We start from the raw sequence: 17,600 nt of genomic DNA, 5'->3' as shown, positions 1-17,600 counted from the left end.
ACTCTGCCGGATCAGTTCATTGCCGTTTGACGCCCGTTGAATAGCCTCTGGGGGTGTGAGTTGCAACAAACGGCTGCGTACATACATACATACATACATGCAAGACAGTATATCATAGCTCACCCGTTAATTTACGGGCAAGGGTGAACACCCTTTCCCTCTGGTGACCGACAGACTCGGAAGTCTGAGCCGTCTGCATCTACCCATAGCGTAGCGCCCTGCACCTTGGAGAATAGAGAAATCAAGCTCCTGCGGGAGGGGTTGATGTCAGTCGCTGCAAGCACGATTCGCCCCCGGTCGCCGTAGGCTATAGCACGTTCGAACGACAACGGCATTAGCTCATCTGAGCGGCATGCATTGGGGCAGATAGCCGTTTGTGCTTCCACCTTGGCCGATACTGGAAAAAAGCAACACCCCGAGACTTGCAGGGGACAACAAGGCTCCCGAAGCGACGACAACTCTCCACTGTGAGATCGTCATGACCATCCTGACAAGCCAACTGACGACATATTTGCTTCTGCCCAACGAGGCCGAGCCTCTCACTCACTACGAGCCTAAGACAAACAACACTGAGACGAGGAGAAAACGTGGCGGCGCCATCGATAGACCTTTAAGGCCTTCGACAACAAGACTAATGCCGTTTCCCGCGGAGATGGAAAGGCGCCTCGTGAGGAAAGCCGTTGTTCCCGCCTTGTAGCAGGGGTTTGAACTGAAACTCGAGGCAACGGACGCAAGATAGACTAGATGTGAGACTCTTCGTGTGCTCATGCTGCAACTAACTCAGAAAAAAGACCTCCAAAGTCAAGGGAGTAGAAGGAGAAAGCAGAAGACCCAGCACTCATTGCCTGATGCCCTGATATTTGCATCATCGTTCCTAGCCAGAAAATAGAATAAATACTCCTCCTTGTGCAACATATTCAAGCCAAGTCTCCCCCAACGGAAACCTACTTCTCGTTACCGCTATCACCAGCCTCCATCATTATACCATCTTCAGACTTTGCCAATCAACATAAGAAACATAGGAAACATTGCACATACCCACAAATCCTATAGCCTATCGTCCTTACCAGTTGCTGTCCGGCTACTCCCAGTTACCAAAAGCAAGCTTTGCCCAGGAACTAGCCCACCGCCATGTCCCAGTTTCAGTATCGTTGGATCTTCGAGTATCCTCATGTGGGCTTGAACATGATCTCCGAGTCTCCTCCTAAGCTTCACAATCTTCATGAGCCCAGTGATGGTTCCGGTCCCAAGATTGACCCACAGGCCTGTTCTCATGAAATTGCTTCGGATACCGACACAGATGATGAGGACGATGTGGGCGACTCCAAAGATGTGAAACAAGACGATCCAGGATCCGATAACGACCAACACAATGTTCGCTGGCATCCGCATGCACTTCATTTTCTCGCTCAGGTTCCTCAAAGTGACGACGACTGGTCCCACTACCTCAGGAGGAACGTTGATGTCGGCTCCTTGTGCCACCGTCTCAAATTGCCCTACCTGTTCCCGGGCGTTCGGAGTCACCTTGATTGGCCACGGTTCTTCATCGAGTGTACCTGGCATCTTGGCCGAGCTTGCAACAATCCCTCTCTTGGTTCCCTCTTCTCACTCATTTTCGTGGCTGCATGCCATGTGGCACTCATGGATGGCTGCCCACAAGAGGAAGTGTACAAGGGCCTGAGGGCCTGTGTGAGACAGTGCGGTATTTCAGAAGAAGAATTAACGCTGCCCATGTTAGACAGGCTAAGAGAGGGAGTCATCACAGGCATCGGGATACTCAGAGAGTATAGTAAAGTGGTTGGTTGTCGTGCAAACGAAATTCCTCTGCATGGTAAGTTTTGAAAGATTCCAGATTTTCCCCATACCAGAACTGTTCCTAAGCCTCCTCCAGCACACAATTGTCTCCAAGTGTTCCAATGCCGCAACCCTGCCTGCATCAGCCTCATTAAAGAGCAGATATCATCAGCCTATCGGCCGACAACACCCCTCGAATCTGAATACCTCGAGATACCCTCTCTGGTTTATGAAGTGCTGGGAGGCCGGCACTCCAAGTGGGAGTAAGGTCTGTCCGTTTCCTTGCTGACTCTGTCCTTATGCCTGACTACTGCTCATAGATACAAAGCCATCTACCGTATGCTGTGCCCTCAAGAAACCGAGAGTATATGTGTATATGGCAATGTCGATGTGACTTGGGTGATGGAATATGATGAACGGGATGATCTTGTTGAATGGGACGGGAGTTTAGATACTGAGTTGGTGTGTGTATCCAGTATCGCTGATGACTAGGAAGCGCTGTACGCGTGGAGATTGAAAAGATAAAGAGAATCCGCCATCCCAACCCATGTGTCCATACTCGTTGAGAGCTCTTAGGATAAAAAATTTACCAAAACTGGCGTTTGGGGCAGGGTGCTGTCTGGAACAAGATGTAGATGAACCGAACACTCCCATTTCCTTGAAACTGGAGCCCCATTTCGTTCAAGTGAATGACCGTTCGTGGATCCCAGTTGTGTGTGATGGCTTCATTACTTCCGCGTGGAATCAGTTCGATCAGTGCGTTCCGGTTGCTCAAGGGCACGAGCAGCGCAGTGGAATGATATCCCGGCCACAAGGCACTGCCTTTCTGTAGTCGGAAGGCTTCGGATCGGAAAATAGGTCTCTGGAGATCTTGGATGACAGCATCACGGCTGGTAGCCCATCTCACAAGTGGTCCACTCTATTACATCTGGTTAGAAGATACTTGGTTGTTGGTCTATACTGAGACTTACGAGGCCCCGAATCACTTCATCACTCAAGTCTGCACACGGCTTTTCCAAGCCATACGTGCCCAGTCTTGATTGCTTCTCTCCAGGTGTAGAAGTGAGTACTTCTACGATGGCCTTTTCCTGGAGAGACTTGATGTGGTCGTTGAACCGGTAGACTTCGATGTAAGGCACCTGCGCCATGGCTTCTAGGTTCGGGGGTTTGGGCTGTATTGGGCTTATAGTCGAGGAGGATGTAACGTTCGGTATTCAAGATGCAAGCAAGAGCACACTTGTTGAACTATTGAAATTCCTAGATAAGATCACTGAGACGTGGATGGGAATAACGGTGGAGAAACCCGGCGGCTTTATACTCATATGTTTAGAGCCGTAAGCGGAGGCGATCCAATACGTGAAGGTTGAGTTGCACTGCTGTTGGTTTCCACATGGGTATTGCGACGCATAAGCAGCAGCAGAGCGGCAAAGCTTCCTAGGGTGAGCCCAGCCTGTATACCACCCTTATACAGTGCATCCGGCCTGAAGAGGTCTCTCGATAAGCATTGCATTGCATTGCATTAGTTCATCATTCGCTCATTCCACGCTCCGGCAGCCCGGACCCTTGTGCCGTCACTCAAGGTGTCTCAAAACTTCGGTGGAAATAAGGGAGTGTCGCTTGGCGAACGGCTACCTGCAGGAGGACATTTCTAACGTCAACGTTAGTGCAAGGAAAATCCGTTTGCTGTCATTCGTCCAACAACGCGACCAGGGTGTTATGATGTTTGCTATAACATCCCGGTTCATGATGCATGACCGCTGATCAACGGGAAGGGAGCTGCAGCCAACCGTTGAAAATGGGTCGAGCTGGCGCCACGTCCAAATTCGAGATGAAAAAGAGGGGGATACGTTCAGGCTCAAGATAGATAAAATCGATCCTTCGTTAGAAACTGTCCCGTTCTCTGGATCGCACTAATCAATCCAATGCTATACGGCAGCAAGATCGAAACACTAACGACCCTCGCAAACTCTCATCGAAACATCCCGCACGGCAGCAGAGCCGAGCGCCTAAGCGAGGATGAAGCTCATGGAACCGGATGGCGATCGCAAAATGATAGCTCAATTTTATTTGTCCAGCACATTTGTCCAAGGCTTGTGTGTGTAATACTTCCATAACATGGCTTGCGTGGATTCCACATCAAGAAGCGGCTGCAGTGCTCATGCATGAGCAAACGAAACTGTCACATTCTTGGACCAAGGCGGACAATTTGCCTCGGCTATATGACGAGAGTGATACTGTGTGGGAAGCATTGGACAACCAGCTTCCGTATCGCCAATCCCCGATATACACAGGGTCATGCAGCTATTGAAGACCGTGGACACGGACAGTCTGGAGTACCGACATATCGAGAACGAATATTCCGAAGGTGGGAACTACTAAGTCGATCGGCTAGACGATCATCTGCTGCGCCCTTCTAGCCCCAATCGCAATATGTACGGCATGGAGATGCGTTTGCATATCTAGTTCATTTCCTGTTTGACAAACCGCGAGCAACTTTGACTGAGGTGGCGCGAACAAGTGTGTGTTCAAGTTGGTGTGCTCAGTGTCCTCTGGGGGATGATTTGAGTAGCTTAACAACATTGTCGTAATACCCTTGTACTCCTCCGTACTTCTGCAGTATCCCGTGTATATCGACCTCTTCAACCTTCCTTGTGTTTTCTCGGCCGACCAAGCCTGTATTTCGAGTACTTGGTATCCTCAACATCTCCGTCTCAACGTTCCACCCGCAATCTTCCGCTATCTGCGTAACCCAGTCGACTAAAGATGCAAACATACTCTTTGATTTGGTCTTGTCGCGAGGCGGAGGTGCCCGCCATCTGTCTCCTGTGAGATTGTGACTGCAACATGGTATCATGATGAACGGGCATTGAGATATGGCGGCAAGGATTGGAGTCCAAGGTGTCAGCTCGTCGGCGTGGTTAGATATTATGAATGTGCCAGGAGGAAAAAGGCCATCATGAATGTCCTCAGAGTTGACTACTCTAGTGTCATCGCTCGCTGCCTCCCTGGGAATGACACTGGGAAGTAAGAGCAACCTCTGGAGGGAGTACCCAGAGGGTGATCCCGTGGATGGTGAGTTGTACTGAGACCACGACTTACGCTCGCGGGCATCGAAACCCCAGCCAGTATATCCTTCCATTCTGAGGATATGAACCAGTAAACCATTTCCGCAGCCGATGTCCACAAACCCTGGAAAGTCCCTATTGTGGTACATCTCCTTCCACAGCTCAATCAGAAATGCTGCGATACCTAGATCTTCAAACACATGTTTTGTGGGATCTGTAGTCTCAAGCCAGGACTTGACGAGAGTTCTGGCGTATTTGTTTTTTAGTTCAGAGTACCTATCCTGAAATCTCTCTCGGGGTACAATGACATCGTGGTGAACTCTTTTGACGTAGCCTCGAGCGGTGCTGTGACCATGTTTGTGGATGGTCTGGAGAAGATGGTAAGCTATCCTCCCTAATTTGACTTGGTCGACCTCTTCCTCGCGTGCCTCAGGTTCAAAAAGTGCAAAGTGAACGGAGATGGTGCCTGTGTTGGTGGCTACATCCCATTCATGAAGCTGGCTGATACCCTTGACCTTTGGGTGATAGAAGGGTAGGTCTGCAGCAGAGGAGGCATGTGGTATATACACGACCAGCGATCTTGACAGGGTGGCTTCACCGTCAGCTTCTTTATCCTCTTGAATATTTGTGTGATGGAAAGAGCAGGTCTGGTCTAATGGAGTATCGCGAAGTGTGTTTCGGGGTATCAATCGGCGCACAATGGTTCTTTGCCGGCTGAATCCTTGGAAGTCGAGACCCCGAGGGTGACTTTGGATGGCACCGTCAGCTTCAGGGGTATGGTTCTGACAGTCATCATCGAAGAGAACATCTGCACGAAACAACCACTTGGAGTTGAGGTTTGGGTTCTCAACAAGGTTGAGCATAATCTCGTTGAAATGCTGAGTCTCAAACGTGCATGTGTGGTGACACATAGGTAACCAGGTAACTTCGCCGCAACGTTCGCGGATTACGGGCGGCGATCCCGGAGGAAACTCCTCGGGCTCAAAAGGTGCCTTCTTTTGAAACTCCATGCTCAGACAAAATCCAGAAACGGAAGGGTGGCCGACAGGTCCGAAGATGCAGGCTGCTGAAAAGTGGTCAGACACTGTCTGGTGCCAACAGCCATAAGGTGCGTTCGGAGCGTTACCTCGACCCTACGGTGATCACCGCCGTTAGGACGTACTTAATCGGATTTGGTCCGGGGGTTGACAGCCCCTGTGATAGTGACGGGTGGTCGTGGAGGTCACGAATGATGCGAGCAATATTGAAGACTTCCTCCGAATAGGGCTAGCTGTGCCCCAGGATCTAGACAGCTGAAGCCCTGACTAGTACTCTCGGTTCCGTGAAGCGAGGTGAGATGGTTCGATCTAGGGTCCAAGAGCTGGGCGAAACACCCACTGGTAATGACGAAATGGTCTACTGTATGGATCAGAAATAGGTGCTTTCGGTCTTGGGAGAAACGAGGCAAAAGTGGCACCGATTGCCGACTGCGGAAGCGGGATACTAGGGCTCAACCCAAACTTGCGTGGGAGAAGCAATGCCACGGTCAAGGGTAATAGAAATGAAACAAGGTGGAAGGGTTAATGCATTCCATGTCAGTCTGTACAGCACATTATGGTGATCTGATGTAGGGAGGCTGCCTTGGTGGTTACCTTGGTTTACGAAAGTCCCTCGAGTTGGCAGCTACCTTACTGTTTCGCTATTCCCTCGCTCCCACATACTTTTAGGTTGTCTATAATAGAACGGCCCGGAAGGAGCCTTCCGCGCTAACATCGCTGCTAATAATACCTAAGATCTGTAACATTCACCACCCCTGGCCTGATTTTGGCAGGTGCCTTTCCGATGGATCCTTTCCGGCTTGGAAACTCAGAATCCTGCTTGATCTGGTCCATTTCTCTGCACTATTGCGCTCTGTTTGCATCACAAACGGAATTTATGGCTGTGTTTGCGCAGAAGTCACTGAGGAAATGACTGAACGAATCAGGAAGTTCAGGGTAAGTGGCGGTGTCTGGCTTTGAAAGGCTGACTCTTATCTGAGTTGCCTCCCTCCAATCACATGTTGCATTGACAAGAGTCACTCATCACATCAATCCAACCCAAGGTATTGCAATACTACCTAGATGCCTAGGTAGCTTTTCGGATGTCAGGATGAGGTCCTGCGCGTCACAAGCGAAGGCCGTGTGACTTGCAGCAATAGTGACAGCTAACAACTTGGTTAGACCACCACTGGCCTCAACGCAACGCAATACAACACAACACCGTACTTTTCAGTCGAACAGGGACTGCACAGGATGATGGATCACAGATGTCATATCACAGTGCGTACGAAGGCGCAGTGCATCCAGCAGCCAACAAAATGCCCGACAAATGCTACCTTCTGGAGATATGTGCCGAAACGCGGACACCATAAGGTACCTGTTGAGCCTTGACTCAATGACAGGTCTCGACTTGATTGAAAGCGATTGTAAGGAGTCTTGCCGGGTTCAGGAGCAAGGCATCTTCCGCTTTCAACGGGCTTCCCGAAATAAAGTGAGGACCAACGGTGGCTGGGCTGGGCTGGGCTGGGCTGCCGTGTATTGGTTGAAATGTGCGGTAGGCTACTCCGTCGATCTTGGCCAATATCACTGCTCGAGTGAGCCTTTCAAGACCTTGCAAGGAGAACGAATGCTTTTGCACCAATGATCAAAACATCTCATCGATTTTCAACTTCTACAGAATGACTTGACTTCTGAAAATAGGTACTCCTCTAGAAACAAAAAAGTAATCTCCCTAAGTTGTGTAAATTGGAGAAGTTATTTTATTTGGCGGACTGGGCTATGTACGTCCCTTCAATGATTTTCAACTTCTACCTAGGTAGTGTTTTCGCCTAGCGACGGGCTCTGATTCAGAGCCCCATTATAGATGACAGTGGATGCTCACCGAATTCATCTCGCAAGGCTTTCTGCCTGATAATTTAGGCTAACACACAGCCCAATTAGCTAGCACGCCCCGTGCTGCCTCCTGCCTCCCACCAAAGCCCAAAGCCCACTTACTCATCTTTGCCCCTCCCGCTTCTACCAAACTCTCCCGACTCTTTCTTCTCCCTAACAACGTCACCAACACAAATACCCGCAAACTCCAAAGACTTTGCAACCTCGCAAACCTCGTCGCTAGACATCCTCATCGCTTACACGCACTACTCGATATCTACACAGCGAGGCGCTATATTGCCAGCGGTCGCTGAAAACATCCTCTTCCCCTTTACAAAACCCATTTCCCAAGGTAACCCCAGTACCTCCGAGTTTATGTCCATCGAAAATCTCAAGACCTACGGTGAGTCTCTCTTTGCTACCCTCAAGAAATCCTCCCTTTCCGAGTTTGGTATTCATCTGCGCGGGTCGTCTCGACTTTCGGATATCGGCCTGTCGTCTCGTACTTTCGTACCTGCATTTGTTCCCGACAAGCCACATGTTGAATCTCCACTCATCTCCGTGTCCCATCACAACAAATCGATTCTGAGGAACACCATAGCTGACCATCGCGACACTAGACCCCTTCGCCGAAGCCGACGAGGACACCGGAGAAACCAAGCAGACGCAGAATTACATCCATATACGCATTCAGCGTAAGTCACCTTCTACTCCAGCCACACTAGCCAAGGGCGCATCAAGGATCACGTCACACCGGAACCTCATGTGAGATTCCTGTGTGACTGAATCCGTGCTACACCTGCCTCTAGGTGGCATCATTTTCGCGTACAATGCTAACATGGCCCCAGAGCGTAATGGACGTAAGACTTTGACCACTGTTCAGGGTCTCCCCAAGAAATTTGACCAGAAGAAGATTCTTAAGGTCATCAAGAAGAAGTTTGGTAAGCTCCACATTCCGCCGCCACTGATTACGAAGCTAATGCGACCCAGCCTGCAATGGCACTATCGTCAACGACTCCGAGATGGGAGAGGTGATCCAGCTCCAGGGTGATCAGCGCAAAGATGTTCAGGAATTTCTCATCGACAAGAAGGAAGGCCTCGAGCTAGATGCCAAGACCATTAAGGTCCACGGTTTCTAAAGCTCTGCATGCCCCGTCGTCCTGTCAGTCGCCGTTCCCGGACGTCTTGACGTAGAGGGACAGGGACGCATGGCCTCTCCGGCTTGTGCCTTTTCCGGACGTGTACTCTTGCTCTCGCAACAGACACACCGAGGCTCGGCTCCGATTACTCTAGGACGACGGGCATCCACTCAGGGCGAGTTTTACTCCTGGTGGCTTTTTTGGAAGAGTATTTATTCTTATGCTGCGCGTTCTGCAGCAGGTGGATGATAGCTTTTCGGCATCCATCTTGCTCACGTGCACCAAGGACGAGGCTACGGGCAAAGCATTTGTTACTCCAACATGGCTTGTCAGTCGCTCGTTAGTCAGATATGTCTACAAGGGCAAGCCCCGCAGTAGTCTCAGGCAAATACAAAGTCGATTCCGAATCTTTTTGCTAAAAATTGATGTGAAATTGTTTCAATGCTAGTTGTGGTGGTAGTTTGACGTCAGGTCCCACTTGTAAGGCACAGCAGCTGGGGTAGTGCTAACCAAAATCCAGGCTCCAAGACTGCACACTGCTTGGGATTCACCGACAATTGTATACGTGAGTTTTACAGCTCAGCAGAATAATCAGACATGTTCAGCCCTAGCGTGGGCGGGGATATCAGAGTTCGAAGAGAAACCAAAAAGTCGCTGAAAGTCATTTGTAAAGGAAAACAACATCGGTTCGCCTGCTTCTTTGTGCAGGCACAAATAGAGAGGCATTTCGTTCGCCGGAAAGACAGCCGAGAAGCTCTACAGATCTTCATGCTGCTCGATACTTCCCCTGATCTGAGTGATAACGCGCGAAGCCTCATCGAAGGCGCGCCGACCAGAAGCTACGATTGGCATCTGGGGGTAGTCAGGTGTGGACTGATGAAGGTGTACCAGCAGAGTCACCATAGTGATGGAACAAGCTATGGAGAAGACGTTGATAGAGGTGGACGTCTCCTTGCGAATGTTGATCTTTTGGTGAGTGACGTGATACATCATGGTAAGAGTCTGCGGCGTAGTTGTTAGCTGGAGTAGCAAACCTTGGTTGCGGTGAGTGCCGTGTGTCGCGTGTGCGGGGAAGACATACAGTGGCTATGCCAACCCAGCCTGGGAGGAGGAGACGAGGATCTTGGAAACCACCCGTGAAAGAGAGCACAAACGCAGTGAGATATGCGTTACAAAAGTTGGTTGTGAGCAGGCGAACCATAGTCGCTTGTGGGGTATAATTGATGAGCCTGTGAACTAGTTAATATGGTGTTGCACAGCGAGGATGTCACAACAGAGACGACGGAATAACCTACCATCTGGACATCAGACAGTCCGTGAAGAAGAATGATAAATATCCCGAAGCAAAACACTAACGTCCAGCATATAATATCAGTACAGCACTTTTTGGCATTGGATCCCCTCGAGGAATAATCTCCCAACGCACCCATATAGTTGCAAGCCCAGTCTCAGTCAGGGCGTACCGCGCATCTGCCTCGACACTCATAGCCACAGATCCTCCCGTCGTTGAAGGCACAACAACTACAATCTCCGGTCCTGGCAGGACACGTAACAGTAGTTGAAGCGCAGAAGGCAATCCCCACCACAACGCCGGTAGAATAGAGAAGAGCCGCAGGGCAAAAAGCCACGGGTGCCATGGCTTGGGAACATTGAGGACGACGGCGACACGGGGTTGGAGAAGAGACGGATGCACGGGGCTATCGATCTCGGGAGGAGCTGTCTTGGCCGTGTGCGGTGGCGGCGGAGGTTTGCTAGACGTCGAGGTCACGGGCGCAAGCGGTTGTGGAGGTAGAGGTAGATGGCCTGTAGAAGAGCCCCGACGAACGGGGGGAGGATTGGCCATCTCACATCGATCGTTCAGGCCATCTGAAGCAATTCGCGATCAATTGTGTGGGAACCAAAATCACGGAAGCCTAACCCAAGGGAAGTAAGGAGGGGGAGAGAAATCAGGTCGGCGCAAGGGGGGGGCAGCCTTGGTAAGGCAGCTGTTGGTGATGGCGTCAAAGGAGGAGGACAAGCTGCCACCTCCAGAGTCCAATGCCTGCACAATTCAGATTGAACCGACAGGGGTCGTGGGGGTTAAAATGCGCCAACCATTGCAAGTGGGAACACAGGACCCTTTCCGACGTGGCTAGTGGAACCGTACAAGCTGGATCACATCCCATGGGTTAGGGTTGACCATGACAAAAGCATGCCTGCATGGATATCGAGAGTATTAAATTTCATCCACGGCCATCGAATTCATAAGCTGTTCCTATAAGATGAGAAAGCCGGGAGCACGCATACATGAAAATATTTAAGATTATCTTGATAAACCGCCAATGAACTTCACATATCCCTCAAGGTTAATGTAGCTTCTTCTTATCCGTATAAGCTTGACCAGACTCCGTTTTCCTGCTCTTACAGATCCACCGTGCCACGTACATCCAAGTGATTCCTAACTTAGATAGTCCTCAAAGCCATGATAGATAGGCCTCGGGGAGCAAGAAAACTCAAGACCCGAAAAGAGGATGATAAAATAAACCTAGGTAGTAAAGAGTCCCCTATATTAAGGCTCAATTACCTAAATCTTTAGGGTCAAGATCCCGTGTTTCTTTTCCTCCCCTAGATAGGCAACACCGTTAGCAAGCAAAAAATATTCCCATAAAAACATAAATGTGACCCATCATCTCCTACTGTTATCTCGCTTCGTTTTCATCCTTGCCCACATGTTTGGAGCGCTTTGGGAGAACATTGCTGTTGGTTTGACTAGCTTCTGCCGAAATACTCGCGAGACGCTTTTTGCTTTCGTTCCGTTGCAGCCCGGTAAGTGTGTCCAACAACTCGATGCGAGAAGAGTCAATACTCAGTTTCTGGTCGTCGCTCTCGTCGCTATCCATCTCCAAAAGCACCTCGGCATCCACAATCAAATGTCGTGTCGAAGGCGGTAAACCAAGATCCTTCTCTATCAACGGGACCTGTTGCTGCATCCACCGTAAAAGGATTTGGTGCCGCAAAGCTCCACGCCTTGCCTCACGATAGGCAGAGGTAGTCTGGAGAAACACCTTGATTGCATCTCCCCGACGTTGGAAATGATCAAAAGCTTCGATTGCAGAGTCAAGCTTGGCTTGAGTCTCGAAGAGTTTCCGTTGTGCTACTGGCCCCCTTACACTTGGGTTCAACAGATCCCGTTCCGCTAATAAGACGTTTGAGCTGGCCACCTCCACGGCTTGTCTGAGTTTGGTCCTTTCACCATCTGATGCTGGTGTGTATCCTGCTGCTTCAATCTGATCTCGGTCTTCATGCAATCCCAACAACTTGGAGTCCACGAGTGTCTGCCAGGCGCTTTCATACTGCTGGTTGTAGCGCTTGTACCACGAGTATTTTTTGCGCTCTGACACCTCAAAGCATAGGTACTCAAGCCACTGTGATAATGGATCCTGGTCTGCTGGATCTGGTTTCATATGAAGTGGCGTGGTGAGAGACTGCTTAGAGAGGCACTTGATACATCGCGCCAGGTATTCGTCAAATGTATCCCGGTTTCGTCTCACTCTCAGCTGATAACGGCAAAACTGGTTCCACCTTTCCAGCTGGCGTTCAAACACCATCCATTCTTGCTTCCCCAATCCGGTAGTGTCCTGTTTCCAGTACTCAAGAAGCTCGGCGTGGTGTTCTGGGTTCTGGGCGACTTGGTCGATGAGCTCACTGGAATACCAGGGACGTCCCCCAGCCTTGGTCAGAAGGTCATGGAACGCCCTCTCGCGTTTGATGTCGTCGGTATGTTGCTCATCAGGAGACAACAGGGTCTTGACCTGAGGAATCGGGGTGGCCCTCTCGGTAGTTGTTAGAGTTGTACTAGACTCATAATCCGGGTTCCACCATGGCAGCATGTCCATGTAACTGCCGGACTTGTCGACTGGGCGTACTACGCTGGAGATGTCTGGCAGAAGATCGCAATAGAGAACCCTGGGGATCATCAGAGAATGTCCAAGACGAACAGAGACGCAAGAAAGATGGGGTTACCCGTACTGTAGTCCGTCTCTCATCCAACGGGTGACCTTGTCTTGCCCCTGCGCCTCGAGGGATCTGAGCTTGATGTCAGACAAGTTCGAGAAGGAGTCAGAGCAAGAACTTACGAGCATCTTTCGTTCTGCTGCCGTTCATCTTCTTCCTCAGACCACGTTACGGCCTTGAAGATGTGATCCATTGGCTGGTCCCTGGATTTGACGTCTGGATCTGGTGCAAGTGTGACTGGTGGACTTTGAGACTTGTCCATTGGGTTACTGTGATTTCGCCGATTTCTCTTTTGTTTGTCCCGCCGGAATTGACGAAGCACCTATCTATGTGACAGGTTGAACTGAATGTTGCCGCAGAGTAACGATGTACGAGTGTGCTCTTGTGAAAGGAAATTGAAGGGCCAGTGGCGGATGAAGAATGAAGGATGTTACGAGTGAATGCGTCACAGATGAATTTTGAGTGAGACAAACAAGGGGAGAAGAAGAAGAAGAAGAAGCAAGACAGATACGGGACGGATCGCGAATGAGGCTGAGCCTCCCTAATGGCCGAGAAGCCTCAAGGTAAGATAGGTACCTAATTTGATTTTTTCCTCTTGCCTTCCCTTTCATTTCCAGCCCGAGTAGGGAAGTTGCATGTAAGGTCGTACGCACGAACCTGCTTGGCTGTCGCAGAACGTGAATTAATGAATGGAAAGCGCGGCCCAAGGACCAAGCGCCCCTGTATCTGAAGTCCGGGCAAGCACTCCCATGATCCGCGCCCTGCAGCAACGAACCTAAAGAATTGGAAAGACAAGCCCGGGTAAGTATCCGCGATTAGCGTCGGGCAACTTTGATTGGATGCCGACTGACTGTTCTGGCATCTGGGTTCTGGGCTCCAGGGCAGGGCGGCTTCTTCCATTGGATCTTCCCCACAGCGGGCACGCTGGGGCACCCCTCCATCAGATTCAGGCCCCCTCCCTGCAATCGAAGGCTTCTATCCATTCGATTGTGTCACTGTTTCCATTCAACAAAGTCCACGTCTGAAGTCTCCCCTTGGTCTCAGTCTCATCTTTACCATTGCCGCGGGTTAAGCGCCAGAAACTTCTAGGCAGCTGTCAATCTCTTAGCTTCAAACCATCTCAAGAGGCCCTTTCCCATGCCTCGGCTCAATCGTCTAGTCTAATATCACATCACCGATATCGATGCTATCATCACTGTTACCCTGGTCCCTTGACCCACGCACCATAAAGAGCATGCAGCTCATTCATGACCTCGTGCATTGCCATCGCCACAAGGGACAGGACAGGACAGCTCAAAAGTTGGAAGTGACGACGAGTTCCGTACATGCATTACTTCTGTTCTTGTGACCTCTTCCAAGTTTCTAGGTCCATCCAGTCCATGGCATCTCCCTTGCTTCGTATCTGGTGGCATTGACCTCTCTTTTGTCATCAAATTCCATAAAGTGGAAACTGATGATGAATCGACACTCGTTGTTTTATAACCATTACCAAGCGCGATATCCTCAGGTAGTTAATCACCGAGTTCGTGCCGGACCCGGACTTACACGGAAGAATGCCTTTGACTCCTCAAGGAGCAATGAACAAGAAGCCCAGGATCTCTATTCTAAAAGTGATAAGATTTGGGAGGCCTTTTGATCAGTTGTCTTCATCACTTATGACAACTATCATAAGTCTTTATCCTCCTTTGTCACTCCAACTTGAATTCAATGCATGCTCGGATGTTAAAGAAGTCTTGAGATTCGACCAGGAATATATAGACAGGCCACCCTGTGATGGTTATGGGGACCCTTGTAGTCTCTCTGACTGGCCATTTTCTTTTTGACCCCTGGTCAAAGGGTTTTAAGTCTTTTTGCATTCTGAATATTACTGATGAGGACGAGCATTACATGAACGGTTTGTCCAATGCAGGTCTCTGAGCTACCTGATAACAGTAGAAAGGCAACGCATCAAAGCAGTCTGCTGTCTTCACACACTGTCGGATAGGTGCATGTGGAATATATATCCCTCCGTTTGATGATTGCCTCATGTCGAGATCTGATGCTTACCCTGGATAATCGAGGTTCAAAGGAAACTAATTATCAGTAAACTCACCTGATTTTCATCAGCTGAATCGTCTTTGGCACCATCCATGCGCCTGAACTTGCAGCGACAGCGAAATATCACAGCGTGCAGAACAAGAACATCGCTGGAGTCTTGACATAGGCGGCAACACAACTATGAGTTCTTAAGATGAAGATTGACCACCGTGACTTGGAGGAGAGTTCGCAGGCCGCGTGGGTTGTATTCCTTATCGAGAACGCTCAGTTTTTGAAGCAACGACAGCGCCAACCAGGGTGCCCAAGACCGAATTTCAATGCACAGAACCAATGGGTATCTCATGAGTCCGACAGGCGGTTTCGACTGGAATTGGCCTACTCTGCCGTGTTCTTGTAGGGCGATCGGGGAAGATGGTGAGCTGCCAGGGCAAGTCGTTGGGGCCAAAGTATAAGACACCACGGATATTCGATTCTCGGGGGCTGGATATTCGACATGACTGCCGCATGGATTCTTTGAAGGGCTACTCTAGTCGAGTCTTGTAGAGAGCTGGAGGTAAACTGCGCGGGCTTTGTATCGGTGGCGGTCTCGGAAGAAGGGAAATAACATCTGTACATTCAAAGTCAGCACGGCTGAATATTTCTAAAGTTTATGAGAATTAAAAGCAGTGAACTTGAAGGAAGCCAAAAGTCCTTGGTTCACCCATCTTCAGAGTCTCCTGACCTGTTTCAGCGGGCAAGGCTAAAGATAATATCCATCGAACCGCTCTGCGACTTGGACATGCACACACTTTAGCAGCTTCTTTTCTTCCAAGATTGTGGTTCGTTAATGACAATTCTGTTGTCAACTTTTGGTAAACCTGTCCCTTGATTAAATGATGAGTTTTTGTACGAATTGTTACTGTCACAGCCTTTGAACAAAGAAATGAAGGATACCTCAATGATCAGATGCCGATCACTTAATGTATGACTTTATCTTACACTCAAGCTCTGGGAAACGATAGAGGCACCATGTCGTCTGTGAGATTAGCGGCAGTCGGAGGCTAAAGTAAATTATTCTCGCTTGCTCCTAAATGAGCCATACTCTATAGACTCTGTATTCCAATATGTCGACAGGGGCATCCTGTGAACTTCATACCGAGGAAGAATCATGTTTGACTCCTACCCCAGTGCCCCAAAGGAGACGAGTGGGCTTTGGGAACTGTAACATGGGTCTTGAAGAGCCATGCTAGATTCATATGAGTTGGAGTTGGTTAAAGGATGAGTTCGGAGCTTGAGTTCGTTGAGGCTTTGAAACTGGATAAGATAAGTGTTAGGAAACGCCACTAAATCAGGGCTAGACAACGCACCTTGTCATCAGTAAGCTTCTCCTGTTATAACTCTCAACATATTGCTACTTGACACCGAGGTATTCTGTCAAGCTTCACGTACACTTGGCTCGATTGTAGTATTGTTGGGAGTCTTGTAGGATGGCAATGGCTAACCAGTACTGCAGGCGTTAGACGTTACCGGCATTTCGCCTATGTTCCTTTGCAAGATTCGTAGCTCAGTCTCGATGTCCAAGTGACTCTTGTGAATAACACAATGATGGTAAAGTTGCTTAAGCCATTCGATCGGATGTGGCTTCTGGATCGGCTTCGAGTTCTGGTTCTTCGTTGCGCACTCCCAGAGTCTGTCGGCGGCTCAGACGATTCAACTGCACAACAACCGTTAGCTCCTGTAAACAAGTTGATAACAGTGTCTCGAATTTGAAGCCTCTCGGGGCGGAAACCCTGGTAGACTCTAAAAAAATCATGTAATGGCAACGCGAAAGGAGGCCTGAGTGTGTAAGCTGGGGTTTACGGCGGAGCCCCCAAGAACCATACTAGCTCTTAATAAATTGGAAAGAAAAACGAGGAACCATAGCTAAGCAGGGTATGTCGAAACCTTTGACTGATTGACTCTGATAGCAAGTACCGAGACGAGTTAGCCCCTGAGGGTGAAGTGTAGCTTATGGATATGTGAGATTCTTCCACACACGGCTTTTCTGAGCGCTTTTCATGGGCATCAACTTTCTCAAGGACGGAAAGGTCCTGAATGCCTTCCGAGAGCCTTGTTATACGAAGCTCACTAGGGCCAACTGAAAGATTCTTTGGGGACTCGGCATAAACGGTGTCGGGGTTACTCGTAGACGAAGTGGGAACGGTACTGGCTATGGGACTCGTTTGTCAGAAAACGAACGGCCAGAGTATGCCACCCCTGAGAGCATAGTTAATAATGTCTCATGATAAGTGAATTGTAATCTGAAGTGCTTAAGGGAAATCTTTCCACAACCTTGAAAGGAGAGAATCAAGCTGAAGAGTGGATCGAGGCCATTGCCAGAGATCTGAAGCAGAATACGAACCTGTTTATTATTGCACCGTCCTCGCCAGTTTCATTGTGTCTTGTTGCGTGGAAGCCTAAAGTTCTTGTCAGTTACACAAAGACATGATTCGCTCTTCAGGCTTCCTTCCTAAGCCCCAGAGGTTCTTTCGGTAAAGTCTGGGTGTCCTCCGAAGAGACACGGAGTGCCTATTGCTTTCAACGCTTCATCTAGAAAGGGGATAGAGAAGCTCCTAAATCCCTGAGAGTGCAGTCAGAACTCATGGTTTCACCTTGTCTTAGTCACAGCCGCCGCTGAGCGCGCTGCGAACAACGACTTACTCCGT

The 17,600-nt window shown here is 49.5% G+C and overlaps 6 protein-coding genes; 2 read left to right on the top strand and 4 right to left on the bottom strand.

Moving 5' to 3' along the window:
- Positions 1-1,185: 1,185 nt before the first annotated feature.
- FFUJ_05698 (uncharacterized protein) lies at positions 1,186-2,286 on the top strand (the record flags this gene model as incomplete). XM_023578938.1 has 3 exons in its annotated part: positions 1,186-1,831; positions 1,892-2,057; positions 2,115-2,286. The coding sequence occupies 3 exons, from the start codon at positions 1,186-1,188 to the stop codon at positions 2,284-2,286; spliced, it is 984 nt and encodes a 327-aa protein (XP_023431863.1).
- Positions 2,287-2,380: 94 nt separating this feature from the next.
- Positions 2,381-2,942, bottom strand: FFUJ_05697 (uncharacterized protein; the record flags this gene model as incomplete). XM_023578937.1 has 2 exons in its annotated part: positions 2,381-2,713; positions 2,766-2,942. 2 exons carry the CDS (start codon positions 2,940-2,942, stop codon positions 2,381-2,383), a joined length of 510 nt encoding a protein of 169 aa, XP_023431862.1.
- Positions 2,943-4,333: 1,391 nt separating this feature from the next.
- Positions 4,334-5,869, bottom strand: FFUJ_05696 (probable tRNA (uracil-O(2)-)-methyltransferase; the record flags this gene model as incomplete). The annotated part of the gene is made up of 1 exon (XM_023578936.1): positions 4,334-5,869. One exon carries the CDS (start codon positions 5,867-5,869, stop codon positions 4,334-4,336), a length of 1,536 nt encoding a protein of 511 aa, XP_023431861.1.
- Positions 5,870-8,122: 2,253 nt separating this feature from the next.
- On the top strand, positions 8,123-8,886 carry FFUJ_05695 (probable translation initiation factor SUI1; the record flags this gene model as incomplete). XM_023578935.1 has 4 exons in its annotated part: positions 8,123-8,150; positions 8,368-8,442; positions 8,596-8,688; positions 8,738-8,886. The coding sequence occupies 4 exons, from the start codon at positions 8,123-8,125 to the stop codon at positions 8,884-8,886; spliced, it is 345 nt and encodes a 114-aa protein (XP_023431860.1).
- Positions 8,887-9,642: 756 nt separating this feature from the next.
- FFUJ_05694 (uncharacterized protein) lies at positions 9,643-10,729 on the bottom strand (the record flags this gene model as incomplete). XM_023578934.1 has 4 exons in its annotated part: positions 9,643-9,888; positions 9,968-10,115; positions 10,182-10,237; positions 10,313-10,729. 4 exons carry the CDS (start codon positions 10,727-10,729, stop codon positions 9,643-9,645), a joined length of 867 nt encoding a protein of 288 aa, XP_023431859.1.
- Positions 10,730-11,564: 835 nt separating this feature from the next.
- FFUJ_05693 (uncharacterized protein) lies at positions 11,565-13,141 on the bottom strand (the record flags this gene model as incomplete). XM_023578933.1 has 3 exons in its annotated part: positions 11,565-12,831; positions 12,889-12,951; positions 13,002-13,141. 3 exons carry the CDS (start codon positions 13,139-13,141, stop codon positions 11,565-11,567), a joined length of 1,470 nt encoding a protein of 489 aa, XP_023431858.1.
- Positions 13,142-17,600: the final 4,459 nt, after the last annotated feature.

The sequence above is a fragment of the Fusarium fujikuroi genome, chromosome FFUJ_chr06, assembly GCF_900079805.1.
Source record: "Fusarium fujikuroi IMI 58289 draft genome, chromosome FFUJ_chr06".
In the NCBI taxonomy this organism is placed as follows: domain Eukaryota; kingdom Fungi; phylum Ascomycota; class Sordariomycetes; order Hypocreales; family Nectriaceae; genus Fusarium; species Fusarium fujikuroi.
Note: the sequence above shows the minus strand (reverse complement) of the source record. Positions and strands in the feature narration are given on the sequence as shown.